Source organism: Camelina sativa, chromosome 7 (assembly GCF_000633955.1).
Source record: "Camelina sativa cultivar DH55 chromosome 7, Cs, whole genome shotgun sequence".
NCBI lineage: Eukaryota > Viridiplantae > Streptophyta > Magnoliopsida > Brassicales > Brassicaceae > Camelina > Camelina sativa.
This window is the reverse complement of record NC_025691.1, coordinates 25673797-25697803: the sequence shown is the minus strand read 5'-3', so window position 1 is coordinate 25697803 and position 24007 is coordinate 25673797. Positions and strand designations below refer to the sequence as shown.

The 24007-nt window shown below is 35.9% G+C and overlaps 5 protein-coding genes across 8 annotated transcripts; 3 read left to right on the top strand and 2 right to left on the bottom strand.

The window, feature by feature from the left end:
• LOC104702571 (RHOMBOID-like protein 8) lies at positions 3599 to 7337 on the top strand. 2 transcript variants are annotated; one of them, XM_010418447.2, is made up of 6 exons: positions 3599 to 3941; positions 5347 to 5510; positions 5611 to 5774; positions 5870 to 6138; positions 6245 to 6371; positions 6487 to 7337. In XM_010418447.2, the coding sequence occupies exons 1-6, from the start codon at positions 3628 to 3630 to the stop codon at positions 6607 to 6609; spliced, it is 1161 nt and encodes a 386-aa protein (XP_010416749.1). In that variant the 5' UTR covers positions 3599 to 3627; the 3' UTR covers positions 6610 to 7337. The 2 variants fall into 2 exon arrangements, with proteins under 2 accessions (XP_010416749.1, XP_010416748.1); XM_010418446.2 differs by lacking the exon at positions 3599 to 3941 and adding an exon at positions 4578 to 4920 and having other exon boundaries at positions 6487 to 7336.
• Positions 10518 to 12079, top strand: LOC104702570. The gene is made up of 2 exons (XM_010418445.1): positions 10518 to 11097; positions 11393 to 12079. Exons 1-2 carry the CDS (start codon positions 10729 to 10731, stop codon positions 11996 to 11998), a joined length of 975 nt encoding a protein of 324 aa, XP_010416747.1. The 5' UTR covers positions 10518 to 10728; the 3' UTR covers positions 11999 to 12079.
• Positions 12479 to 14090, top strand: LOC104702569 (NAD-dependent protein deacetylase SRT1-like). Of its 3 annotated transcripts, none has more exons than XM_010418441.2 (4): positions 12479 to 12655; positions 13465 to 13557; positions 13694 to 13792; positions 13868 to 14090. In XM_010418441.2, exons 1-4 carry the CDS (start codon positions 12584 to 12586, stop codon positions 13925 to 13927), a joined length of 324 nt encoding a protein of 107 aa, XP_010416743.1. In that variant the 5' UTR covers positions 12479 to 12583; the 3' UTR covers positions 13928 to 14090. The 3 variants fall into 3 exon arrangements, 2 of the variants coding, with proteins under 2 accessions (XP_010416743.1, XP_010416744.1); XR_002032620.1 differs by having other exon boundaries at positions 12650 to 12719; XM_010418442.2 differs by lacking the exon at positions 12479 to 12655 and adding an exon at positions 12728 to 13351.
• LOC104702568 (auxin response factor 17-like) lies at positions 15520 to 18872 on the bottom strand. Its single transcript, XM_010418440.2, has 3 exons — positions 17552 to 18872; positions 16357 to 17053; positions 15520 to 15841 (listed from the first exon to the last, which is right to left on the bottom strand). The coding sequence occupies exons 1-2, from the start codon at positions 18647 to 18649 to the stop codon at positions 16409 to 16411; spliced, it is 1743 nt and encodes a 580-aa protein (XP_010416742.1). The 5' UTR covers positions 18650 to 18872; the 3' UTR covers positions 15520 to 15841; positions 16357 to 16408.
• LOC104702566 (probable eukaryotic translation initiation factor 5-2) lies at positions 21399 to 23581 on the bottom strand. Its single transcript, XM_010418439.2, has 2 exons — positions 23487 to 23581; positions 21399 to 23090 (listed from the first exon to the last, which is right to left on the bottom strand). Exon 2 carries the CDS (start codon positions 22836 to 22838, stop codon positions 21507 to 21509), a length of 1332 nt encoding a protein of 443 aa, XP_010416741.1. The 5' UTR covers positions 22839 to 23090; positions 23487 to 23581; the 3' UTR covers positions 21399 to 21506.

Below are 24007 nucleotides of genomic sequence, written 5' to 3'. Positions count from 1 at the left end.
CTACGAAATAACGATTACAACGTTTTATTCTATTGATAGAGAATCATTTTAAATTGTCCAAGTGAATCAAGCAACAACACACTAATCAACTTGCCTTTAGAATATTTTCGCAAAGCAAAACATTTAAAATTAGAAAAGAAAACAGTAATTTAGTAGTTGGTATAATTACCGTTGTCGTTGGATCGCCGATCGCCTCATTCATGTGTAATTGTGTAAACATGGATATTGGATAAGATGATATTAAAATAAAAAGAAGAAAAAAAATCGGATCCAAATAGTAATCTCACTTAAGATTTTATATTGAAATTGTATATTTTAAAGTTTGTAAAATATCTAATATGTGGGGCACTTCTAATCATAGTGGTAATTAATCAAATTTATCTTGAGAAAGGTGTTCAGTCGAATAGTACAATTCCTCTGTGGTTTTAGAGTTAAAAGTCATCTATATAGTTTTTGGATATGTCATCATTTACGTCAGTATAAGTAAGTTTAAGTAGACTAACAATAATCCATGACACGAAATTTAACGACAGAACAAATGCTTATTAGTAGGGACTACGCACTGTTTTTTACTTTTTTTCATATCAACTTTTTTTATATAATTATAATAATTTTGCAAAACAATTTAATAACAACATGGCCCAGATATAATGAATGTAAATCCAGAAAAAAAAAACATACAGTACGTTAAAACCACTTGGTATTAGAAAAATGTGAAATATAATAATTGCCGTATGGATTGGGTGGTCATTTATATAATCTATAATCTTTTGATTTCTGTCAAATGGATGTTTAACTAATTACAACTTACTCGTAAAGATGAAAGCGCAACAATCTTTTCCGATTTGTATATTAATATCCAAAATCCACCTTCGAATGGGGTTAACGCAAGTATTCGTTCTAGACTAGGACTAGTTTCGTTTACAAAGTGAGTGATCTAATATTAAAGTAGAACACTGATGTTAAAACGATATCTTAGTTAATATGCGTGGGTGTTTAAACACGTAAGGGGTCATGATGCAGCTGCAACTACGAGAAAAAAAGAAAAAGAAACTTAAAGTATACGAGAAAAGAAGAGAATCCTTATCCCATCGTTCGTACGTATACCCCCATTCGCCTAAGTGGTCGGATTTTTAAATATAACACTTTATCATCTTTTTGGGACGAAAAATGAAATTGCCATCATATAGTTTATTATGGACATGCCTGATGATGGCTGATGGCTGACAGAAAAAAATATATATACGGAAATATCTTACCAAGTGGCTCTCAAGGTTTGTTAAGACATTAGAAAACCATCTTCTTGTTTTTGTTTTACAGCATAACATTTGCGTCTTATAACGTTTAAAATGTTTTTAAGATAACAAAAAAAATCAGTTACATATTAACTTCTCTTAAGAGTCTTCGGTAAAACTCCTTAGAGGTGTGAATTCAGAGAGTGATCTTGCTTCGGTAAAATTTCCCATTTTTTAAGTCCCATCAGAAGTAGTTCGATCTCTTTCTTTCTTACCGTGACCAAAATCGCCGACCATTGGAATAATTTAGAAAGAAAAAGAAGTTGAAGTTTCTCTTGAGTTGCAGATGATAAGCTAATCCAGCCATTGTCACCTGATGATTTACTGTTGAGTTGCTTTACCCCGCGTATCCATATTGTACTACCCAACTCTTTCTTTACCATAATAATGCATATGACGTTGTGAGAGCAAGCAATCGTATTGTGAGCTTATATTATCATTGCAAATTCTTGATTACACCATGTTGATCCATACTGAGTTGTCGTTACTATATATATATTTTTTTCTCTCCTAGTATTTAAGCTTCCTGATGGATTATGTCGAGATTAATGGCTAGAAGAGCCATCATCTCGAAGGGGCGTGTGGAGAAAAGATCCCACATCTGATAGATGAGAAGAGACTTGAGTAATATATAAAAGGTTAAGGTCTCTCCACTTATTGTCAATTGGTTTTGAGTTGGAAACTCACAGTAAAGCCAAAATTTAACATGGTATCAGAGCCTACACACGTTGGCCCATTAATTAGTCCAGCCCGGATAGAGGCCCGATCACCCCATTAATTGATGGCCCAAAGGAAAGCCCAATTCCATCGAGATAGCTAAAAAAAAGAGCATTATCTCGAGGGGGCATGATGGATTCTGTCGAGATTAATGGCTAGAAGAGTCATCATCTCGAAGGGGCGTGTGGAGAAAAGATCCCACATCTGGTAGATGAGAAGGGACTTGAGATATATATAAAGAGTTAGGGCCTCTCCACTCATTGTCAATTGGTTTTGAGTTGGAAGCCCACAATAAAGCCCGAATTTAACACTTCCTATATATATCACAATTTACGTTGAATGAAGGTTCACAATTATTTGATAAAAACAACAGAAGTAGACACCTTACTATATCAATGGACAAAAGCCAAAAGAAAAAAAATGGTCGTTTTCATAACTAGTCATCCATGATAATCTTAGTGTACTATATATAGATCGACTGAAAGCAATTCATGTCATATCATACCATCATTTTCTTTACCCATTATCTGAAAGTGTGGACCTACTGTCCATCTTAAGGTCATAAAATGGTGTCCCTTTCTAATCAAAACTTACCCTACAGGCTACAACCTTCCACAATGCATGTGCTGATTAAGTAGATATGCATAGTGAGAACTGAGAACAAGCTTCGCGATAAATGCTTAGAAAAACAAAGAAACAACTCTTTCTTGAAGCAAACATGGGATGATGATGGAGCATAGAGCCATAAACAATCTAATCCATGATTTCATGCGTATTTCAATCATTATTAAGCCTGAATATAACTAGCTAGTTTGAAGACTCGAGAAGCTGTGGAAAGTTTTTCCCAACAACTAATATAGCTAATTGTTACTAGTTGGCAATTTCAACCCAATACAATGAAGTATATCTTTTCAGACTTATTCAGTTAATGTCATGCAGAAGTTACATGATTATTAAAAAAAAAAGTCAATTATCTCAAAAGAGTCCGCTTGAAGAGAAAGTAACCAAGTCTCTCATATATACTAATAAAAACAAATCACATGAGTAGATAAGAAATGTAAGTGTTTAAACAAAGCTAATAAAAACTAAACCCACCTCAGTATTCAGATATACTTTCAGAATATATAAACAAGATATGTAAGTAAAGAATTTTTTTACACAATTATCATATTTTAAAAAAGACACTTTGATTTCTAATTAATTTAATAAATTTAAAAGGATATTAGAGGATTTTTTAGTTAAAAAAAAAATAGATTTCATATCTCATAGTTTTTAGGGGAATTTGAAAGAAAAAAAATATTCACTAAAATCATCAAAATCATATTAAAAAAAAAACTAATTAAAACGCAAATTGTTTAAAATGATTGATATAATAGTTAATACACACCCTTAAAACTTAGATTAATTTAAATAGTCTATTTTAAAATTAATACACCCACTATGAAGATTGTTGACGAGTATAGTGTGGTACGCGGCTCTAAATCAATTCGGAACCGGATCTTAAACGGTTAGCTTTCGGTTTGCTCTCGGCAATTAACATATTCCCGCCACTTACAAAAGAAAGAACCCACCCATTCGTCGTCCTCAATCCCTAATTTCTCGCTCGCCTTCAACAATGGCAGAGGTTCCTACAGAGCCAAAGACGACGCAGATCGATGAAATCTCTCACAATCTCTCGTTCTCCACTTCCAACGCCGCCGATTCTAGCTGGGACAAGATCTCCTTCTTCCGTCACCGCTCACGTCAAATCAAACGAGACACTTGGCTCGTCTCCGTCTTCGTTCTTCTTCAGATCGTCCTCTTCGCTGTAACTATGGGCGTCAACGATTGCTCCAGGAACTCTCACGGTCACTGCGCCGCCAAACTCCTTGGCCGATTCTCTTTCCAGCCTCTCTCCGAGAATCCTATGCTCGGCCCCTCCGCCTCAACGTAAGTAGCTCTCTCCGGCGGATTTCGCTTTTGGTCTCTNTGAAGAGAAAGTAACCAAGTCTCTCATATATACTAATAAAAACAAATCACATGAGTAGATAAGAAATGTAAGTGTTTAAACAAAGCTAATAAAAACTAAACCCACCTCAGTATTCAGATATACTTTCAGAATATATAAACAAGATATGTAAGTAAAGAATTTTTTTACACAATTATCATATTTTAAAAAAGACACTTTGATTTCTAATTAATTTAATAAATTTAAAAGGATATTAGAGGATTTTTTAGTTAAAAAAAAAATAGATTTCATATCTCATAGTTTTTAGGGGAATTTGAAAGAAAAAAAATATTCACTAAAATCATCAAAATCATATTAAAAAAAAAACTAATTAAAACGCAAATTGTTTAAAATGATTGATATAATAGTTAATACACACCCTTAAAACTTAGATTAATTTAAATAGTCTATTTTAAAATTAATACACCCACTATGAAGATTGTTGACGAGTATAGTGTGGTACGCGGCTCTAAATCAATTCGGAACCGGATCTTAAACGGTTAGCTTTCGGTTTGCTCTCGGCAATTAACATATTCCCGCCACTTACAAAAGAAAGAACCCACCCATTCGTCGTCCTCAATCCCTAATTTCTCGCTCGCCTTCAACAATGGCAGAGGTTCCTACAGAGCCAAAGACGACGCAGATCGATGAAATCTCTCACAATCTCTCGTTCTCCACTTCCAACGCCGCCGATTCTAGCTGGGACAAGATCTCCTTCTTCCGTCACCGCTCACGTCAAATCAAACGAGACACTTGGCTCGTCTCCGTCTTCGTTCTTCTTCAGATCGTCCTCTTCGCTGTAACTATGGGCGTCAACGATTGCTCCAGGAACTCTCACGGTCACTGCGCCGCCAAACTCCTTGGCCGATTCTCTTTCCAGCCTCTCTCCGAGAATCCTATGCTCGGCCCCTCCGCCTCAACGTAAGTAGCTCTCTCCGGCGGATTTCGCTTTTGGTCTCTGCTTGTACCTGTATGTGGAATCGTCGGATCTCTAATTGAATTTGTTAGATCCTTTAGAGTTGAACTTTGGATGCTTACACCTGTGATTTCGGATGTTTCATTGTGCTCATCTTTAGTATCAGTTACAATAGCTTTCTGGAGAGCTTGTTGATTTGGATGATGCTAGTTTCCACGATTTATGAGTTTCAGCTGATTCGTAGTGTCTCAATCTTTAATTACAGTGACAAGTTCTTCGTTTCCAAATATGTGTTGTTCTAGAGTGTTTATTTCTGTGGATCTTGGTGCTGCTTCTTTTGAGAGCTCTAAATTGAGGGGAACATATGTAATGTGAGCTACTAAATGATTGATTATAAGCTACTGAGTTTTTATTTTCTTGTGAGTTTGCAGGTTAGAGCATGTGGGAGGTCTTTCTTGGAATACTCTGACGGAGAATCATGAGATTTGGCGTATTTTGACATCTCCTTGGCTGCACAGTGGATTGTTTCATCTGTTCATAAATCTTGGGAGTTTGATTTTCGTAGGGATATACATGGAGCAGCAATTTGGACCACGTAAATTAGCCAAATTGACTTAGATTACTTCACCTAATCTGATTTTGACGGAGTCTATCACCATTATAATCTGCATTTCTTCTGCTTTTGCTTTGTGTAGTGAGGATTGCCATAATATACTTCCTCTCTGGCAGTGTGGGAAGTCTATTTGCTGCCTTGTTTGTTCGAAACATCCCATCAGTCTCTTCTGGTGCTGCTTTCTTTGGGTTGATTGGAGCCATGCTTTCTGCTCTTGCAAAGAACTGGAATCTATATACCGGCAAGGTGAAGGATTTCTTGTGTTCTTTTATTGTCCTTGGTTATATATCTTCTTTTCATACCTATTCTGATTCTGTTTGTTTTTTTGTTTGCTGGTACAGATTTCAGCCTTGGTGATAATATTCACTATCTTCACTGTGAATTTCCTGATAGGCTTTCTCCCTTTCATAGACAATTTTGCAAATATTGGTGGTTTCATATCAGGATTCATCCTTGGATTTGTGCTATTATTCACCCCACAGCTGAGACAGATGCCTCCATCTCATAAGGGAAAATTGTTTGAAGATGATATGAAAAGGTCCACAAGGCTTAAAGAACAGTTTGACAGACCGGTATTAAGGATTATAAGCTTGGTCGTATTTTGTGGAATGTGAGAGTTTCCCTTAACTTAATTCTCTTTCTGATCTAGCTTTTTTTTTGTTCTTCTCTCTGCGCTCGCATGACATGAAAAAACTTATCCTATCTCTGTTCATTAGGCTTGCTGGGGTTCTATTAGCAGCGTGCTGGGGGATTAATCTCAACCGTCATTGCCATTGGTGTCGCTATGTTGACTGTGTTCCAACCAAAAAATGGAGTTGCAGCGACATGACTACTTCCTGCGAGGTATATTCATCTAAACCATAACCTTTGTTGTGTGACCCTGATTCTAGAACTTGAGTCTTTATAGTTCGATTAGTGATTACAACAACATTGTAAAAACTATATGTGAATATGACAGGCAATGGTGAGTGATGCTCAGTTAACACTAACGTGCATGGCCAATGGAAAGTTCCGGATATTTCCTTACACCAATATCTCACAAGCCAGGACACAAGACCTCTGCACACTCGTCTGCTCTTAAACATGAACCAAGGTTTCAATTCCTTTCCTACATATATACATTTACTATACTCACTCCCACACTTAGATAATTGCATATAACAAAACTCTCACCTCAAATCACAAATCTGTCAAGATTTCCACACTCGTAATCCTTTGGTCAATTCTGAGAACTTTTGTAGCCTAGACTTGGATAAGGGGTAGTAAGGACTTGTAATGAGACTATTATTGTCTTGGTTCTTGATTCTATGAATTTGAATACTAAAGTCTACGAAGTTCGGTCCCATATGAGGACCCAGTTGCCACATTAGCTTCTTACACAAACTTTACACAATCCACATCATATCTACGCACACATGACACACCAGTAAGTATAATATTCAGCTTCTTGTTTTACTTAAATGTATATACTTTTTTTTTCTTTTAGTTATTTGCTTTATAATGATGATGAGAAATATGTGTGGCTTTGTGGGTGTAGTAGAATTGAGAAGAAAAGGGCCGACCTTGACACATACTGTATATAGATAGGGTCACTAAAACTGATTACTATTATATATAGGAATTTCGAAAAATAGAATTGAGAAATAAACATGATATATATCAAGAAGAAGCCCATACTGTGGACCTAGATCTCATTAAGCTACTCAACTGCCTACTACATCTATATTGGTTTAATTTCTCCTACACGCACTAAGTGTGTATTCTACTCATTTTTTGTTTTTTTTGTTCTGTACAAATATTCCTTACTATTTTGTTAAGTATCATCAATTCACTCAATTTATGTCAGTTTCACTTTTGTATTAAGCATTGTTGATGATTTGTAGTTTCAAATTGATCTAGATTTCTTCCAAGGTAACGAACTCGGTTCAGAATTCAATTAAATGCTCTGGTGTATTAGAAAAAAAAGAAAAAAGAAAAGGGGGATGTGAATATTATACTACCCGGTTAAGAGGGGATGTGAAGAGGACCTACTCGGTTTTGTAAGCAGTTGACTTATATAACTCTATCCGGTTAAGCGGGGATGTGAAACCAGAATTGGACCAGATGGTGGTTGGGGAAATTTTGTTTTTGGCAGCTTTGTATAAAGCATTGTATTTTGGAAATAACCCCCAAACCAACACAAGTTTGGTAACGCATCTTGTTCAGATGTTTTAGCATTTGCACACAAAAGTAAAGTAACAAAAATTCTTGATTTCTAGAAGAAACAGATTCCTAAATTTATATATTTCTACATAAAATTAAAAAGAAAAAAAAAAACACTCGTTAATTTGTTATGTTCAATGTATAACGCTCAATCCAATCGTCCTTTCTTTTTTAGTTCATACTATATTTATCATTAAAATCGAGAGGTTGGACCACATCAACAAGTTATTAAACAAAAACTAAAAAACTAAAATTTCATGTGCATCAATGATATACACGAAAGTGGAATATTACAGCCACAAGTCTCTACCATTAAACGTTGAAATGGCATATACCTTTGCATCCTAATTTCGGCTCAACACTTTCACTTTCCCAATTTCTTAAAAACTGTATCTTAAGTAGTACAGGTTCTTGATGACCATTTAAATAATCAACTCTTCCCATCTACCTCCACCGTCCGATTTAGAGGATTAGTGGAGTGCTTATCAGTTATTATTAACTTATCACCTCACACCCTTATTTTTGATTGCCCTTTCCTTTTCTGTGTTAAAGGTTCTTTTGACCTTGATAACTTGATTAAAAGTGTAGTGACTATATAGTAGCTTCTCGTTTAGGTAAAACAGGTATTAATACAATAAAACTTTTTACCGTTTTTGTATACTCTTTTTCCTCAATCAAGTTTTAGCAAAGTCGTAGAAGACTCTAACTTTTTGTCTTCTTTTCTTAAACATCTACTGGTACCAATAATATGTAACTATATATCTAAAGACTAAAATCAAGAAAGCACTAAAATATGTATAAAACATTCTCAACAGAAATTAAATGGGCAAAGGAAGTAAAGAAACTAATAATTATAACGAAAATAGGAGATCCATTTCAAAATGTTTGACGGAAAGAGAAGAAGGTATGGACCAAAAACAGTTGTTTCCTTATCTCAAGCCATTACTGAGATAACGAAATATTCTCACAAATCTACTACAAAGTCTTCTCTATTACTAGATCAATCGCTGTATAATACGCTACATGCATCTCTATTATACTTTTCATTTGACTAAAACTATTTAGATATTTTGCGAATTACTTATTAAGTTTTATATATTCCTACCAATATCAATATATCATCTTCTAGATTTTTCCCGAACATTTTCTTGACTTTTGTTTTGATATATTCTTTGCTATTATCAATTAATGATTATTTTGTCTATTTGATTCGTGGACAAACAAACAAATGAATTATTAAAACGTGACCAAAAAAAAAAAAAAATGGTGATGACAGAACAAAATAAACAAGGGTAATTGCGAATCCAAAAATTATTGAGTCGCCCGACGCTTCCATTAGATTTTGATGGCCCCTCTCTCTCCCACATCTCACCACTCAAATGTCACATACACATCCACAAACAAACACATGCATAATTAATATGGGAGTCACTAATAATTGACCAAATATTTTGTGGACTCTTGTTTCATTTATTCGGATAGAACATTTTTTCTTGTCTTATAAGGGATAATACACATCTATTCGAGGATTTGGCCCTCGTTGGTCCTTTATTCACGATATGACGTATAACCGAAGTACCAATAAGGCAATAAGTTGTATAGAGATGATTATGGTTTTATTTACGATTGGTGGTTTGGGATTAGTGTGCCGTGTGCGTGTGTACGAATGTGATAAAAAAGAGTTCGAACGTGAAATAAAAATACAAATTATGTAGTTGAGTATAGATTACGCGCCGGCTTGATAACGGGAATAAAGCATTTTATTTCCCCCTTTTGCATTAAAATAAATTTATCCGATCTACATAAACTATTCTTATTACATATTCCAATGGGGCAATTATAATTTTATATAGAATATCTCTGACCAAAAAGAAAAGTTATTTTAAAAATAGTAGTATTTCTTTTCTTGGTATCCGCCGTCGAATGGGTCCGAAATACCACTTTGGAGGTATGAACTTGATTGATTTTTGTTCATTCCTTGTATGCTTTAGTTACACTATATTATAATTATATTTACGAACGAATCTAATTGTTATACAACCTTATCTATCTTGATCCATTAGCATTGAGACATTGACTACATAAAAATCATCAAACAATCAAGTTTATATGATGATTTCATTTCGTTATAGACTATATAGTATATTAGGTAATGGTTACAAAATATATGTAACTTACGGGGGGATGTACACGTATCATCAATAAGAAAACAGGGTTTAGATTTTAGAAGTTGTAAACCAATTGAGAATTTCTTTGTTTTTGTTGTTGTTGTTGTTGTTGACAAGTTATATGTAGTGAGGATAAGTATAACTGGTAAAACATGTTGATATGGTACTAGATGCCCTTGTAGAAAATGCTTAAATCGTATACTAAATTACTAGCTAGTAGTAATATTCGATTATTTATGTACTCAAAGCATGATCATCATTTTTTCTACGAATCATCAATTACTAGAGATTTTATTCGGACAAAAGAATCTATCTAAGAAAGAAAAATTATCATCTATTTTTTTTTTTATGTCTCAAATATAGTATCAGAAAAATAGATGACTAATTATCTTCTCCTTTCCCCTATTCTTTTTTTTTCAAAATGTCAAAATCCTATTGTAATTTGTAAATGCCTTTGTGTTGTATTTTTCCAAATTTCAACTCTTTTGTTTTTTTTTTTTTCAGAATACAATTTTCTCCATAAGAAATTTAAGTAAAAAAATAAATGAAAAGTTGAGAGGTATAAGTATTACCAATGATCATTTTCCTCCTCTATAGGAAACAACCATCATTGCTTTAAACAATCACTTTCATCCTTACAAGATCTCTGCTCCTTCTTCTTCTTCTTCTCTCACTCTCTTTTTCATTTATACATACATACACACATCCAAATCCCTATATAACCTTTTAATTCTCTCATTCCCAAATTTTCTCATCAGTCCACCAAACACATAAAACAAAAAACACCAAGTCTTTTTTTTTTCTTTTTCTTTCAAGGGGTCAAAATAATAATGGATCAGTCTTATACAAACTCAGTAAACGGATTCTACTCGTTTCTAAACAGATCAATGGAAGATCTCGAAAGGGTTTATCTCTCCGACAACTTCATGTCCGTGCAGTTCCTACAGAGAGTGATATGTCTCCTAAGAACCTCTCACTCTCATCTCACTCTTCTTGTCCAGAAACTAAACCTCCCTGTCGGTGACAAGTGGCTCGACGACTACATGGACGAAACTTCCAAGCTTTGGGACGTTTGTCACGTCATCAAACCCGCTATCTCCTCCGTCGAAAGCTTTTGCTCCTCCGCTCTTTCTATCGCCTCCACTCTCGACGGCCACTACCACCACCGCCGTCTCCTCTCCCCTCAGATTTCCCGGCAGGTATAATAAGAAAACAAAGTTTTTTTTTTCTTTTCTCTTTGGAGTGTCTCAAATTATTTGTAGGTCCTCCTAGTGCAAAACTTTATATTAAAAAAACAAATAAAAACATTATATTAAAAAAATATCCATTAACAAACAAACAAAAAATTATATAAAACATATATTTGATTCATTAACATTTTTAGTGCCAAATATATTCAAAGTTGTTTTAAAAAAAAATATATATACTAAACATGTTTTTGCTTAATCTTGAAAATCTTGAAAAAGTTGGAATATATATTTGGTAATGGGACAGGTGATACGAGCGATAACTGGATGTAGGAGAGAAGCTGTGGGGATAGAAGAAGAAAACAGAGCATTAATGGAGAATCGTATTCAAAGGTTTCCTTTTTGGTCGGAGCAAGTTACGACGACGATGGAGTCATCCAAGATACAGAACGGTTTCAGCGGTTTCAGAGGAGTGATGAATACGATGAAGAACATAAACTCTCTGCTCCTCGTGATCTTGATGCAAGGTCTTGTCTACTACATCCCCGGAGACACGACGACGGCTGCGACGACGGGTACGATGATGGTGAGGTTAAAGCAGAGAGTGGCGGCGGAGATGGAGAGGATTGGTACGAGGAAAGGGATGATGATGTATGAGTATAGGAGAAGCAAGACGGCGATGGAGGAGCTCAAGGCAGAGCTGGAACGGCGGTGTTGCGGTGGCGGAGGACGAGGAGAGGAGGAGGAGGAGGAGGCGGCGGAGAAAGGGTTGAAAGAGAGAGTTGAGAGTTTGAAAGGGTATATAGGGAATTTGAGGAATGGAACAGAGAGTGTTGTTGCTCAGATTGATGATTTCTTTGATGATATTGTTGATGGTAGGAAATTGCTTTTGGATTATTGTAGCCACCGGTGAAAAAAAACATTAGCAGTTTTAGTTTTTATTAGGCTTTGTTTTAAGTTCTATAATTTAATATCCAAAGAATATGTTTTTACTTTTGTTGTTCTTTTAATATATATGGTGCTTATTAGTTATTACAAAAACTCTTTTGTAGAGAAGTTAAAATGTGAAAGTAACAAAGAGTTGTTTTCGAAGTAGAAGATTCCATATGAATCTCTTTTTTTTTTTTTTTACCGTTGTGGTTTGCTTTTGATGAACAAAAATTTGACTGAAAAAAAAAAGAGAGAAAGTATGTGACAGTTGTCTAGAATACGGAAAAAGAGTTTTGCAGGAGGGGAAGAAAGATGAAAACAGCAAAAATGATTACAAAACCTGAGGATTGGACTTTGATTTGACTTGGATGCTAGACAGAGTGAGTGAGAAAGCATCTCGTGCTCTTCTTTTTCTATGGTAAGACCATGTGCATTGGTGTTGTTTTAACCCGTCCCCCGTTTTTTTTCGATTTAAAATAAATAAAAAAAAGCCCAATTCAGAAGAAACGTATCTTCATTTGGGACGTTTTTTCTCCGTTCACTTGGACGCGTGCTACCTTTTGATTGGATGAAGATTCAGACGATGGGTTCCATCGAAGAAGAGCAAAGACCTCTAATCGAAGAAGGTTTAATTTCACAGGTTTGTTCAATTTCTGATCAATTAGGCCGAGTTCTTCGACCCTTCTCACGTTCTACAATGCAAGGTTGTTCTTCTTGGGTTTCTTTATTTTGTTTCCTCTCTGGGTTTTTGTGGGTTTACTCGATTTTTTCTCCGTAATCTTATGTAATTTCAGGTTTCGTTGATTCTTGTCTCTGGATTGATCGCTTAGCAGTTTAGATTTCTTACAGTTGATCCTTCGTGTGTTCTGTCCTAGTGTTTGATTTTTGGATCGCATGTTCATATTAAGCCCTTTAACGCTTTATCATCTTGTCTTTTTGATGGGTTGTGATGGTTGTTGAAGAGTTGGAAGTATTACTTAATGATTCGTATATTTTAGGTTTTACCGTACTTGTTTTTGGACTTGCATTGTGTTGTGTTAATTGGAAGAATTGGAATTGGGTTATATCAAGCAACTTAAGATGAGCTAGGTGTCTTTATTCCTTGTGGGTCTCCTAAAAAAACAATGTCAATGGTTCTTATTTACTGATTATGCAAAAAGCCTTTGTCTGATTTTGTGTGTAGAATTTGACTCTTTGTTTATCATTGTTTTAATCTAACAAGCCAAATGTTTGGCAAATGACGTCTGTATAAAGGGATTTGGTTGCTAGATTCTTGGCGTATTTATTGTCTATTTCACCATTGTGCTAACTTTGGTTTTGGGAAATGATTCAAAAGGTTTTGGATCTGTGTCCTGTTTTCATATTCTTCTTGATGCTTTTGCATATTTTGGCTTTTGTTTCCTGTTCTTATGTAAGTATCTTCAAGAAGGATGGTTTTATGTTTTGCAGAGTAAGCATCTAGTAGTCTTCACAGGTGCTGGCATTTCAACTTCTTGTGGTATTCCTGATTTCCGAGGCCCTAAAGGAATTTGGACTTTACAGGTCTGAGCCAAGGCTTTTTACTCATCATTGATTGACTTGATGGCATTTCCTTGGACTGTCTGGTTATATACCTAACATTTCATAAAGCATAATATCCTGCAAGTTAACATATGTGAGCCGTGTTTATTGTTTTCAGAAAGCATCTTTGCCATTTCATCGTGCAATGCCTAGCATGACTCATATGGCTTTGGTTGAGTTAGAAAGAGCTGGCATTTTAAAATTTGTCATCAGTCAGGTAATCCTCTTTCTCCCTACATAATTATATTGTAGAATGAACCTTGACTCGTTTCTTTGCTTCTCCTACTTGCAGGGACTGCAGTTCAAATGGCTCTTTTCTCTGTTCTTGCCGTCAGTTATTCAGGTAACTTAACTAAGCAATGGTCAAGTGTGATTTAGCTTTGTATGGCTAGCTTTCTCTTGTGTCTCATTGTAGTTATATTGTATGCTGGGGGACCAAAATGTGAGGGACACCAATGCTTATGTCAAATTTAAGAAACTCTGAAAATAATCTTATTATATTTGAAGGACCAAAATCTGAGGGACACCAATGCCCATGCTCTTAGTACTACTAATTTGTTTGATTTGATTCTTGTTGTTTCATTTGTTTTCTCCAATCCATTCATTTGTTACATAAAAATTTTCTATTGTTTATGTAACATTGAATTGCCTCTAACTTTTTTGTTTTTTGGAATAAGATCATACAAGTTTTTTGTCAACTACTTAATTTGATCATTTTAGAAACAATTACAGTATTTAAAATGTAGGTATGAAGTATTATAAACAGAAATTATAAGGGAGATGGGAGAGAGGTGAGGCATCATCAAAAATCAATTAACAGTTGAAACCAAAAAGTAAAATTAAAAAAAAGCTATTTGGAAAGTTTTTTTGGTAAAAAAAAAGCTATTTGGAAAGTTGGGTTACTAGAAAACTTCAGTCAGGCTTTGCCTCTTACGCCGACGACACCACACCTCTCCTCATGTACTTCTTTTTCACACTTTTTTGCTGCTTTTTTACCATGCAAAAACTTCACCCACTTGCTAATTTTCATTTTGAAATCAACATTTTTTTTTATATCGAATAATTAAATATTTTTTCTCGTCCTTGTGTAAATTCAGAGAGTTATGATTGAAGTCAGAACCAAGAATGGTTTGTGTATCCCCAAAACGTAACCATATTCTGATATTTTTTAAATATTTTACTTTTTCTTTTTTTTGTTGTTGGTTGTCCTAACACTCTCAAGTCTCAACTGTAGTTTTGCGTTACAGGCTGTAAACTTACACAGCTAAATTGTCCAAGAATGGATTCTTCTATCTTTATCATACTATTACCATTTCAGGAAACTAAAAAACCGAGACCTGGTCCACTCTCCCAATCGGATTTTGATACCTATTTTAACCAAGTTCACAATTTACTTACTAGTTATAACTTGGATCCTTATAACTTATAACATAATTAATAGGTTTTGAATGTATAGAGATTATGGTGAAATAACGATGAGAAACATTGAGCCAAGTCTAGCTATATTTATTGTGCGCCTCCGCTTGGTTTTATGAGAGATCCTTCAATGTCTCTTACCATTTTCTCCATCGGCCAATAAATTTAGGTCGTCTTAAATTGCTAACCAAACCACCCTAATACTAGTACTACTTATTTGTCTGATTAATAATTACTACTAATCAAACCAACCCAACCCTAGCTTACTGTCAAATAGGCACTGCTATTATAGATGATCCGTTACACAGATTTAATGAGTCAGAGACACACACACAACAGAAAGAGTCAGAAACATTGTAGGGACCTTGAGAGCTTCCTTTATTTATTATTATTAGGTTTAGGGGAATTTTAAAAAAATGGTACCACTATTTATTGGCAAAGAACAACAACAGCAGTTAATTACTCTCTCTGGTTGGCCCCATTAACATAGATCCATCAATAGGCTTTATAGCATATAAAGAGGATTGATGACTAAATCATAGAATTTATTTACTGTTTTTACTGCAATAACGAGTCTTTAAAACACGGTTACGTAAAACATCCAGACAATTTACCCTAATAAAATAGTTAAACGATTAGGAAATGAGAGCGAGATGTTCATCAAATGTGTCTGAGAAATTGGTGAAAAAATAGAAGTAAAAAAAAAAAACAGATTGTCACGTGGCAACGAAGAAAACCCAGAGAAAAAGTCAAATGCAGAAACACCAAATATATATGGATAATAGTACTACTACTACTTGGGACTTCGGAGATTCCAGCAAAGATCCACCACTTCTTCACTTTTTAAACCCTGTGAAAACACCACAAACAACCAAAATAAAAAAAGAGTACAAATCATTCCAACCTTGAGATGTGCGGCATGTGCCACATTGTAATGTGCCACATTATAATGTATTGTATATATAAATAAGCTCTTTCTGCAAATTCAAAATTGTAACACAACCAGACAAATAATGTTATATGGACTTGTATAGTTCACATGGATGACGGAGCCAATTTTGTGTGTCCTTAATAGTGTATATGAGACCAAATATGGGTAATTTAATGCAGTGAAAGGACATGGATTTGTAATGATATATGACCAACTATCTTGATTCCAAGTAATGCTTACATTCCAAACTCCAAGGCGATTACTGAAGAGACTGAAGAGATAGAGACAATTTTCACAAGTCATAAAATGCGTTTCTTAGTCTATTGTATAATATTTCATTGGGGGAAGGACGAGATATCAGCTTGTGCAAAATAGTAATAATAGCTTTACCAACTGATTCAATAGATTACTGTACTTAAAAGATCAGAATATACCTTGGCAGCTATACTCTGCGTGGCTGTTGGAGTCTTTAGGCACCTAGAATCTTCACGGGTTTTTAGGACCGGGTGTCAAGGACAATTGTGTTGTATTGTCGCTTGACTCTTTGCTGCCATCCTCTTCACACAAGCCAGACTCTGCAGGACCGCTCTCAGAAGGCTCCTGCACCGTAATGGTCTTTCCAAATAACTTAATCGAGTTAGCTTTTGCTTCAGTGGGGCCTCGGTTTCCAACCAGGTCATTTCCAGAGGACTGATTGGTGGTGTTGCTATTAGGTGATAAGTTATCTGATGGCTGACTTCCAAAATTCTTCTCAGTCGACACTTTTTCCAACCCAGGAAGCGCACTAAAGAAGTTATTGGTGGATAACTGGGGAGGATTTTCTCCAATGAATCCGGTTGGATTGTAAGACCCAAATTCATATTGCCTGGCTCCCTGCATGCCAGCAGGAAATGTAGTATACGGGAACATATAGGGACTTGAATCAGGTGCTGCTGCACTAGACAGTCCTCTTTGAGGAGGATAGTGGATTTCTCCGTCATCTCCACTCAAGAACCCTCCGGTGTGGGGATACTTCAACCTCTTTGCTGGAGGGAAAGATGCATGAAGTTGAGTTGCATTTGCAACCATTTCAACTTGCCAAGGATTCACCCTCTTCACGTTTTGCAGAATCTCAGGTTCATCCCATGTGATCTAGGCAAGTTCAAAACAAACAAATGATTAGACTAAGCAGAATGTACTGACAAAATGCAAGTATCTTAAGATTACCACTAGTTTAACAAACACAATGTACATTGCGTGGCCAGAAAAGCATCTCTACATCAAGGAAGCTGATTTCAACACAAGATCAAGACATTGCTACTTATTTTCAATGATTTAAAAATGTGGAATCAACTAATCCTGTTTCCATTTTCAATGATTTCATTGTCGAATCAACTAAATCCTGTTTCCAGTACAATCATTTTCATATGAATTTACTAGTTCTGTTTCCAATTCAGAAATGTATTTGATTTCAAAGCAACACAGCAATCTCAGCACAAAACAACCTCACATTTCAAAACCCCAGATTAGCATTTCAATAAACCAGAATGAGACTTGAACTAACTCCAGTAAGTCTTGCACACTAGAGATATAATAAGATCGAGTCTAAATTGAGCAGAGACCATTATTAAACAAAAACATCATATATACCTGAAGCTGCTTCCAAGGGGATCCACGCCATGGACCAGTCTCCTGATAAGTAGAGGAAACAATGCCTTGAAACCACGTGATCCGGGAAGAATCCTCGGTCTCCATAGCCATCTTGACCCTAGTACCAGACGTCCAGTACATAGACATGGAGGACTCAACATCTTCGGCTCTCACAACAAAATCGGACCACCCAGCAGTTGGATAAAACACCACTTCAAATGGTAAACCCTTGGCCGCTCGATTCATCGCCTCCGAGACCGCTTCAGCCGTCAGTTTACCTAAACCACTCCTCCTAAACGTCTTCTTCGCACATCCGTCATCTTCCTTAGGAGGAGGAACGAATCCGTTACTCTGGCTGTAATAACCGTTGTACTCATCGCCACCGTAGTAGCTCGTTCCTCCGCCGCTACTCGAAATCGGTGCTCGCCTCACGCCGATGAACATCTCATCATGCGATTTCCTCATAAACACCACCGAATCCCCGGCGATCAGCTTCTTGCCGTTGACGAATTTGCTCCACCCGGTGGTTAACAAGTGGCGCCTGGGAGTACCGCGATAGATATGCCTGAAATCCCAAACGGCTCCGTGGATATCGGTGATGAAGAGCTTCTGAACAGGAGGATCGGCTGCGAAATCAAGGAGAGGGAAGACGGAATCAGCACAGTAGCGAGGAACGGAGAAGCCACCACCATTGTTAGCATCGGAAGGAGTGAGTATTTTAGCGAAGGTAGTGACCTTGTTGTTGTTATCAACAACATCGCCTTCGTAACCAGCGAATCTAGAGAAATTGGTGGTTGGGACAAACTGGTCCTGAGACACGGGTTGAAGAAGGAGGTGAGCGAAGACCTCATCGGTGATCGGATCCGCGAGCAACTGGATTGAAGAGATGAGGCAAGGAACGGGAGAGGTCGAAGGAGGAGGAGTAGAGACGAGAGGTGAGGAAGGACAACAGTGCTCGACGTGGCCTTGGGGGAAGTAGTAAACCCTAGAGTAGAGCAAAGGGATCTGCACGGAAGCACCAGCACAAGCTCGCCAGATCATCGGATCGACTCCACGGTGGAGGATGTCACCGGCGGCTGAATCCGACGGCGGTGACATAGTTGTTTTGTTTTACAGTGTAACGAAGTCAGCGAAGGAAGAAGAAGAAGAAGAAGAGGTAGTAGGTACTGTTAGGTGTTAGAGAGAGATGTCTGAGGGAGAGAGAGAGAGAGAATTGAAACGGGCAGAGAAGGGGAAAGCAAAAGCGAAGGGATAGCGATTTACTGTTACGGTGCTTCTCTCTCTCTCTCTCTGTATAGAGAATTTTTGATTTTGCTTTGATTTTTTTTTTTTTTTTTGAAGGGAATATTTTACAGTTTAAAGGCAGACGACAACAAAACCTTTTGTGATATCGCCACTAACCTGCTCTTTTCAACCGTTCGATCTTTAGAGCGTGTATCTCACTCTCTCTTTTTTTAATTTTAATTTTAATTTTAGGTTCAGTTAATGATGTTCTTTTATTTCCTTTTTATTTTTTGCGATTTTTATGCTCATTATTGCATTTTCTGTTGGAACGAAATAAAAAAAAAATGTTTATTACTACTAGTACTATTTTTCTTTTTTTGTGATTTACAGAAAAGTAGAAGAAAAAACAATAAACGAATTACCAAAAATTTAATGACCTAAAATGATTAGAATAAAAAAGTACTATGACTTTGTTTATTAGAAGAAACATTAAATGATTATACCTCTCTACCTTAAAATAAGAGACTTGGCACTTTGAATTATTTCTTATACAACACAGGAAATTTTTTTTAGAATGAATNAAACCCTAGAGTAGAGCAAAGGGATCTGCACGGAAGCACCAGCACAAGCTCGCCAGATCATCGGATCGACTCCACGGTGGAGGATGTCACCGGCGGCTGAATCCGACGGCGGTGACATAGTTGTTTTGTTTTACAGTGTAACGAAGTCAGCGAAGGAAGAAGAAGAAGAAGAAGAGGTAGTAGGTACTGTTAGGTGTTAGAGAGAGATGTCTGAGGGAGAGAGAGAGAGAGAATTGAAACGGGCAGAGAAGGGGAAAGCAAAAGCGAAGGGATAGCGATTTACTGTTACGGTGCTTCTCTCTCTCTCTCTCTGTATAGAGAATTTTTGATTTTGCTTTGATTTTTTTATTTTTTTTTGAAGGGAATATTTTACAGTTTAAAGGCAGACGACAACAAAACCTTTTGTGATATCGCCACTAACCTGCTCTTTTCAACCGTTCGATCTTTAGAGCGTGTATCTCACTCTCTCTTTTTTTAATTTTAATTTTAATTTTAGGTTCAGTTAATGATGTTCTTTTATTTCCTTTTTATTTTTTGCGATTTTTATGCTCATTATTGCATTTTCTGTTGGAACGAAATAAAAAAAAAATGTTTATTACTACTAGTACTATTTTTCTTTTTTTGTGATTTACAGAAAAGTAGAAGAAAAAACAATAAACGAATTACCAAAAATTTAATGACCTAAAATGATTAGAATAAAAAAGTACTATGACTTTGTTTATTAGAAGAAACATTAAATGATTATACCTCTCTACCTTAAAATAAGAGACTTGGCACTTTGAATTATTTCTTATACAACACAGGAAATTTTTTTTAGAATGAATTTTATTGCAATAGTAAAGACAAATCAAAAAGCAAATAATCAGTCTTACTTATATAAATAAGACCCTTTTCACGTTTTGAGGAGGCAGAGGTATTAAAAAAAAAAATTACAATGTCTATTTTTCACTTTAGATATATTAAAAAAAACAGTACTTTGTCAATATTTTTACTTGTGTTTTTCATACGGTTTTTGTTTGTTTTTTTAATACACACAAAAAAGTAGATTTATTTGTCTAACAAAATCAAAGAAAATCAAAATGGATCGGATTTCAAATTTATCTTGTTTTGTACGGTTGCAATTAGCAAGCTGTCTTACTTTTTAATTTAAGTACAAGATAATTTCAGAGAAAATATCTAAATATCCGAATGGAAAGAAAAAAATACAGTATATTAAAATATATATGCCTGCTGATATCTTCTTTCTATTAATATTTGTTAGAAGAGTGTATAAACCACTGCGCGTAGAGATATCTCACTAATACGGTGGCCCATTTGAGAATGTCTGTTGTGATTCATATTTCTTTACCTTGGTAACAATAAATTTTATACGACCTTCTTCGTCTCATATACTTTAATAATAAAATTTAATATATGAAATTGTTTGTTTTCCCCCAATTAAAATATAAATCTACTTATCGTTACACTTGAAATTTTAAATACAAATATATACAACAGCTCTAATAACTAATTGGACCAATTTATTTTGTTGTACTGTTGTAAAATAGGCTAGTTGGTCTTAAGTTTACCTTTTTTTTAAAAATTTTCTTGTCACAGTTGGTCTTTACTCTTATATTTGTTCAATTTCAATAAAGAAGTATTATAAATCCGTTTCGTCACTATATAATTTTGTAAAGTAGACATCAATGGCGCGTGAGGAAAAGCAGATAGATGGGTGGCCAGGTAAAGAATGTTTGTTGTGATTTTAAAATCAAATTAATTTTTATTTTTATTTATTGATCTTGATTCCGTTCAAACGGCCCTCTGCTTCTGTTTTTCGAATTTTCTTATATAAGGCCCACTAATAGCATCATGGATGGTTACGATTTTTAATAGATTCGTTAAAACAGTGCCAATCATATTTTTTACCAAACAAGTCAATGACCAAATCAATCTTCTCAGACAGACTCGTCGTCACTCGTGCGTCTAAATTATTTCTCGAGTACGACCGACGAAACCATCACAAACACATACTTTGCGACATATAATAGTGTTTTATTATAAAAGACTGCAAAAATATCTCAATAAGAAGAATTCTGATAACTGGTTTATAATAAGAGATCCCCCGCAACAACAACAAAAAAAGAAACATAGGGAAGAAAAATAATGTCTCAATCCTCCTCTTCAGACTCGGACTCAGCGCTCTGGAGCCACTCCACAAAAGGCTTAATATTCTTCCAAACCGGCGAGCTTTTCTCAACTCCAGTCACACCCTTATTGTACCATTCCAACACAAACTCTTCCTCAATGATGTCTTGGTCGTACAGTGCTTTTAGAACCAGAGCAACCTCTTTCACTGCTTCTTCGTTTCCATTCTTTCCACAGAATGTTCCGATTGAGTTGAGCAGATGCATCTGTGATCCATCTTCTTGTGTTGTTGCTGCTGCAGCCGCTAAGTAATTCTTCTTCTTAGTCACTTCTTTAGCGAATCCTTTTCCCACGCCGTCAAAGAGGGCATTGAAGAGTGCGTCCATGACATCCTGTGGAGGCTCAGAGAGAGATGAGATGAAACTTTTGAGCTCGCTAATCGGTGAGCCTTTCTTCAGATACTCTTTCATCTCCTGCACGAGATTCTTCTCCTCTTGTGGAGGATTCTCAGCATTCACAACATCCCCGTTAGATTTGCTTATGGGGGCCTTTTTCTCTATTGCTTCCCTTGGACAGAGTATCACCATCTCCGCAGTTACAGCACTCAACTGTTCTTTCATTCTTTTCTCAGCAGCTTCTCTGGAAGTATCGGTTTGCCACTGGACACCATCATCATCGTCGTTTTCATCCTCATCCACATCCAGCACATTCTCTTCATGCTTGGGGCTAATATCCTCATCAGAAGAATGGCTCTTGGACGTCTTAGAAGAAGCATCCTTGCCGTTAGCAAGTGCTTTCTTCTTAGCTTCCTTCTTCAGTCTCTTCTGCTCCTCATCAGCTGCTTCCCCTTCCTTAAGCCTATCCTTCTCAGCTTTCCTCATCGCTTTCTTGTCCTTACCTCCCTTCTTCTGCTCCGGCGGGTTCTTGAGAATGAAATTAGTCAGCTTGTCCCTCATGTCAACCTCAGAGATAAACCCGCAAGCAGCACACTTGAGATTCACCATCTGAGCCTTGGTGATAATAATCTCAGTCTCCGGGTTCTTACATCCGTAGCACTGGACATACTTCTTGATAAAATTCTCCAGAAGACCAGAAAGCTTGGAAGTATTGTGTGCCCCATTCACAAGAGAAGTCCCAGTCTTCTCGTCAAACTTAGACTGGGCACCAAGCTCACAGCCAAAGTACTTGGTGGTGTAAGAAGCAGGTCGGGCCAAAGCCTTGGCAATCTCAACATTGTTGATAATGTTGGTCTTGATACCATTACCTTTGCCTTCAGTCTTGGTAACCATCTTAGGCATCTTGTACCTGTAGAAGGCATCGTTAGCGTTGGAAGCACCAATGTTCTGTAGCGCCATGATGTTGTTCTTTTTGGTTGTGTAGTGGTCAGAAAGGAGGAGGAGTCTCGGGTTTGAAGATGCGAGAAACAAGAGTGATGGAAGAACTAGTAGTAGTTCTTAGTTCTGGATGTAGGACAGTGTTTTCCAAGCAACCAGATGGACAACAAAAGGGTGATATCTTGTCAGACATAAAATAAAGCTTCAAAAAAATTTTCGATTCTTTGAGTTCCCCTCCCCACACACACACACCACAACTTGCAGCAGCAGACTCTGAAAACAAAACAAAACAATGAACCAAACGAATTAGAGAGTAATGAACCAACAACAACAAAATCTCATTAAACGTTACAAAGCTAAAACCTAATCAATCTATAAAAAAAAATCTATGAATCGTAAATCGAAACCTAGAATTGAATTATCCCAACAGACTTGCGGAAAATCAAATTTAGCTCAAACTCAAATCGGGGTAATGAAGATTTCAACGCTAAACATAAATCAAAACGAAACCCCTTCTCTAACCAAACAAATCATAACAAGATTGAAATAACAACAACAACAACAACAACAACAAATCTCGAAGCATGAAAGCAAAAAGACCTAAATACGACTTGAGAAATTATAAAAGAAAAAGGTGGAAGGGATCGATCAGGGGAGAAATAGATTTACCTCTTAGAAACGAAGAATCAAAACAGAGAGATTGAGAGACAAACGGAATTGGAGATTTTTCTGAAGAGAGGCGTTTGGTTTAAATAGACGAGAGAAATTAGGTTAACTTATGATTTCTTTTTTTTTTTCTTTTTTCCTTTTCCTTTTTGTATTTTCCTTTTTACTTTTTTACTATTTTTCCGTTTCAAAAAAGTGTATTTGTTATTTCCCTTCTCCGCAAGTAAATTTAATTATATGGGAAAACAAAGTCCAATTCATCTTTCATCTTAGAATGATTGTGAAACGTGCCGTGTTCATATTTATTAATAAACGTTATCAAATCATCTTAAAAACACAAATAAAATCCCTTACTTCTTTAAATTAAATCACTACTTCTGTAAATCATCTTTGATTTTTTTTTTTATAACTAATACTACTTTAAATTTTGACTAGCAAAAGTATATAGTAAAAAGAAAAGAAAAAAATCATATCATAACATTTACTATTTAATTCAATTTTTTTAGATTAGTTTTAGTCAATTA

Coding starts and splice junctions, on each gene's coding strand:
- LOC104702569 (XM_010418441.2), top strand. CDS start 12,584: ATGAAGATTCAGACGATGGGTTCCATCGAAGAAGAGCAAAGACCTCTA. Junction 12,656..13,464: donor AAGAAGGTTTAATTTCACAG/GTTTGTTCAATT, acceptor TATGTTTTGCAG/AGTAAGCATCTAGTAGTCTT. Junction 13,793..13,867: donor TAAAATTTGTCATCAGTCAG/GTAATCCTCTTT, acceptor TCCTACTTGCAG/GGACTGCAGTTCAAATGGCT.
- LOC104702568 (XM_010418440.2), bottom strand. CDS start 18,649: ATGTCACCGCCGTCGGATTCAGCCGCCGGTGACATCCTCCACCGTGGA. Junction 17,054..17,551: donor CCCCTTGGAAGCAGCTTCAG/GTATATATGATG, acceptor GAACTTGCCTAG/ATCACATGGGATGAACCTGA.
- LOC104702570 (XM_010418445.1), top strand. CDS start 10,729: ATGGATCAGTCTTATACAAACTCAGTAAACGGATTCTACTCGTTTCTA. Junction 11,098..11,392: donor CCCCTCAGATTTCCCGGCAG/GTATAATAAGAA, acceptor GTAATGGGACAG/GTGATACGAGCGATAACTGG.
- LOC104702571 (XM_010418447.2), top strand. CDS start 3,628: ATGGCAGAGGTTCCTACAGAGCCAAAGACGACGCAGATCGATGAAATC. Junction 3,942..5,346: donor CTCGGCCCCTCCGCCTCAAC/GTAAGTAGCTCT, acceptor GTGAGTTTGCAG/GTTAGAGCATGTGGGAGGTC. Junction 5,511..5,610: donor GGAGCAGCAATTTGGACCAC/GTAAATTAGCCA, acceptor TGCTTTGTGTAG/TGAGGATTGCCATAATATAC.
- LOC104702566 (XM_010418439.2), bottom strand. CDS start 22,838: ATGGCGCTACAGAACATTGGTGCTTCCAACGCTAACGATGCCTTCTAC.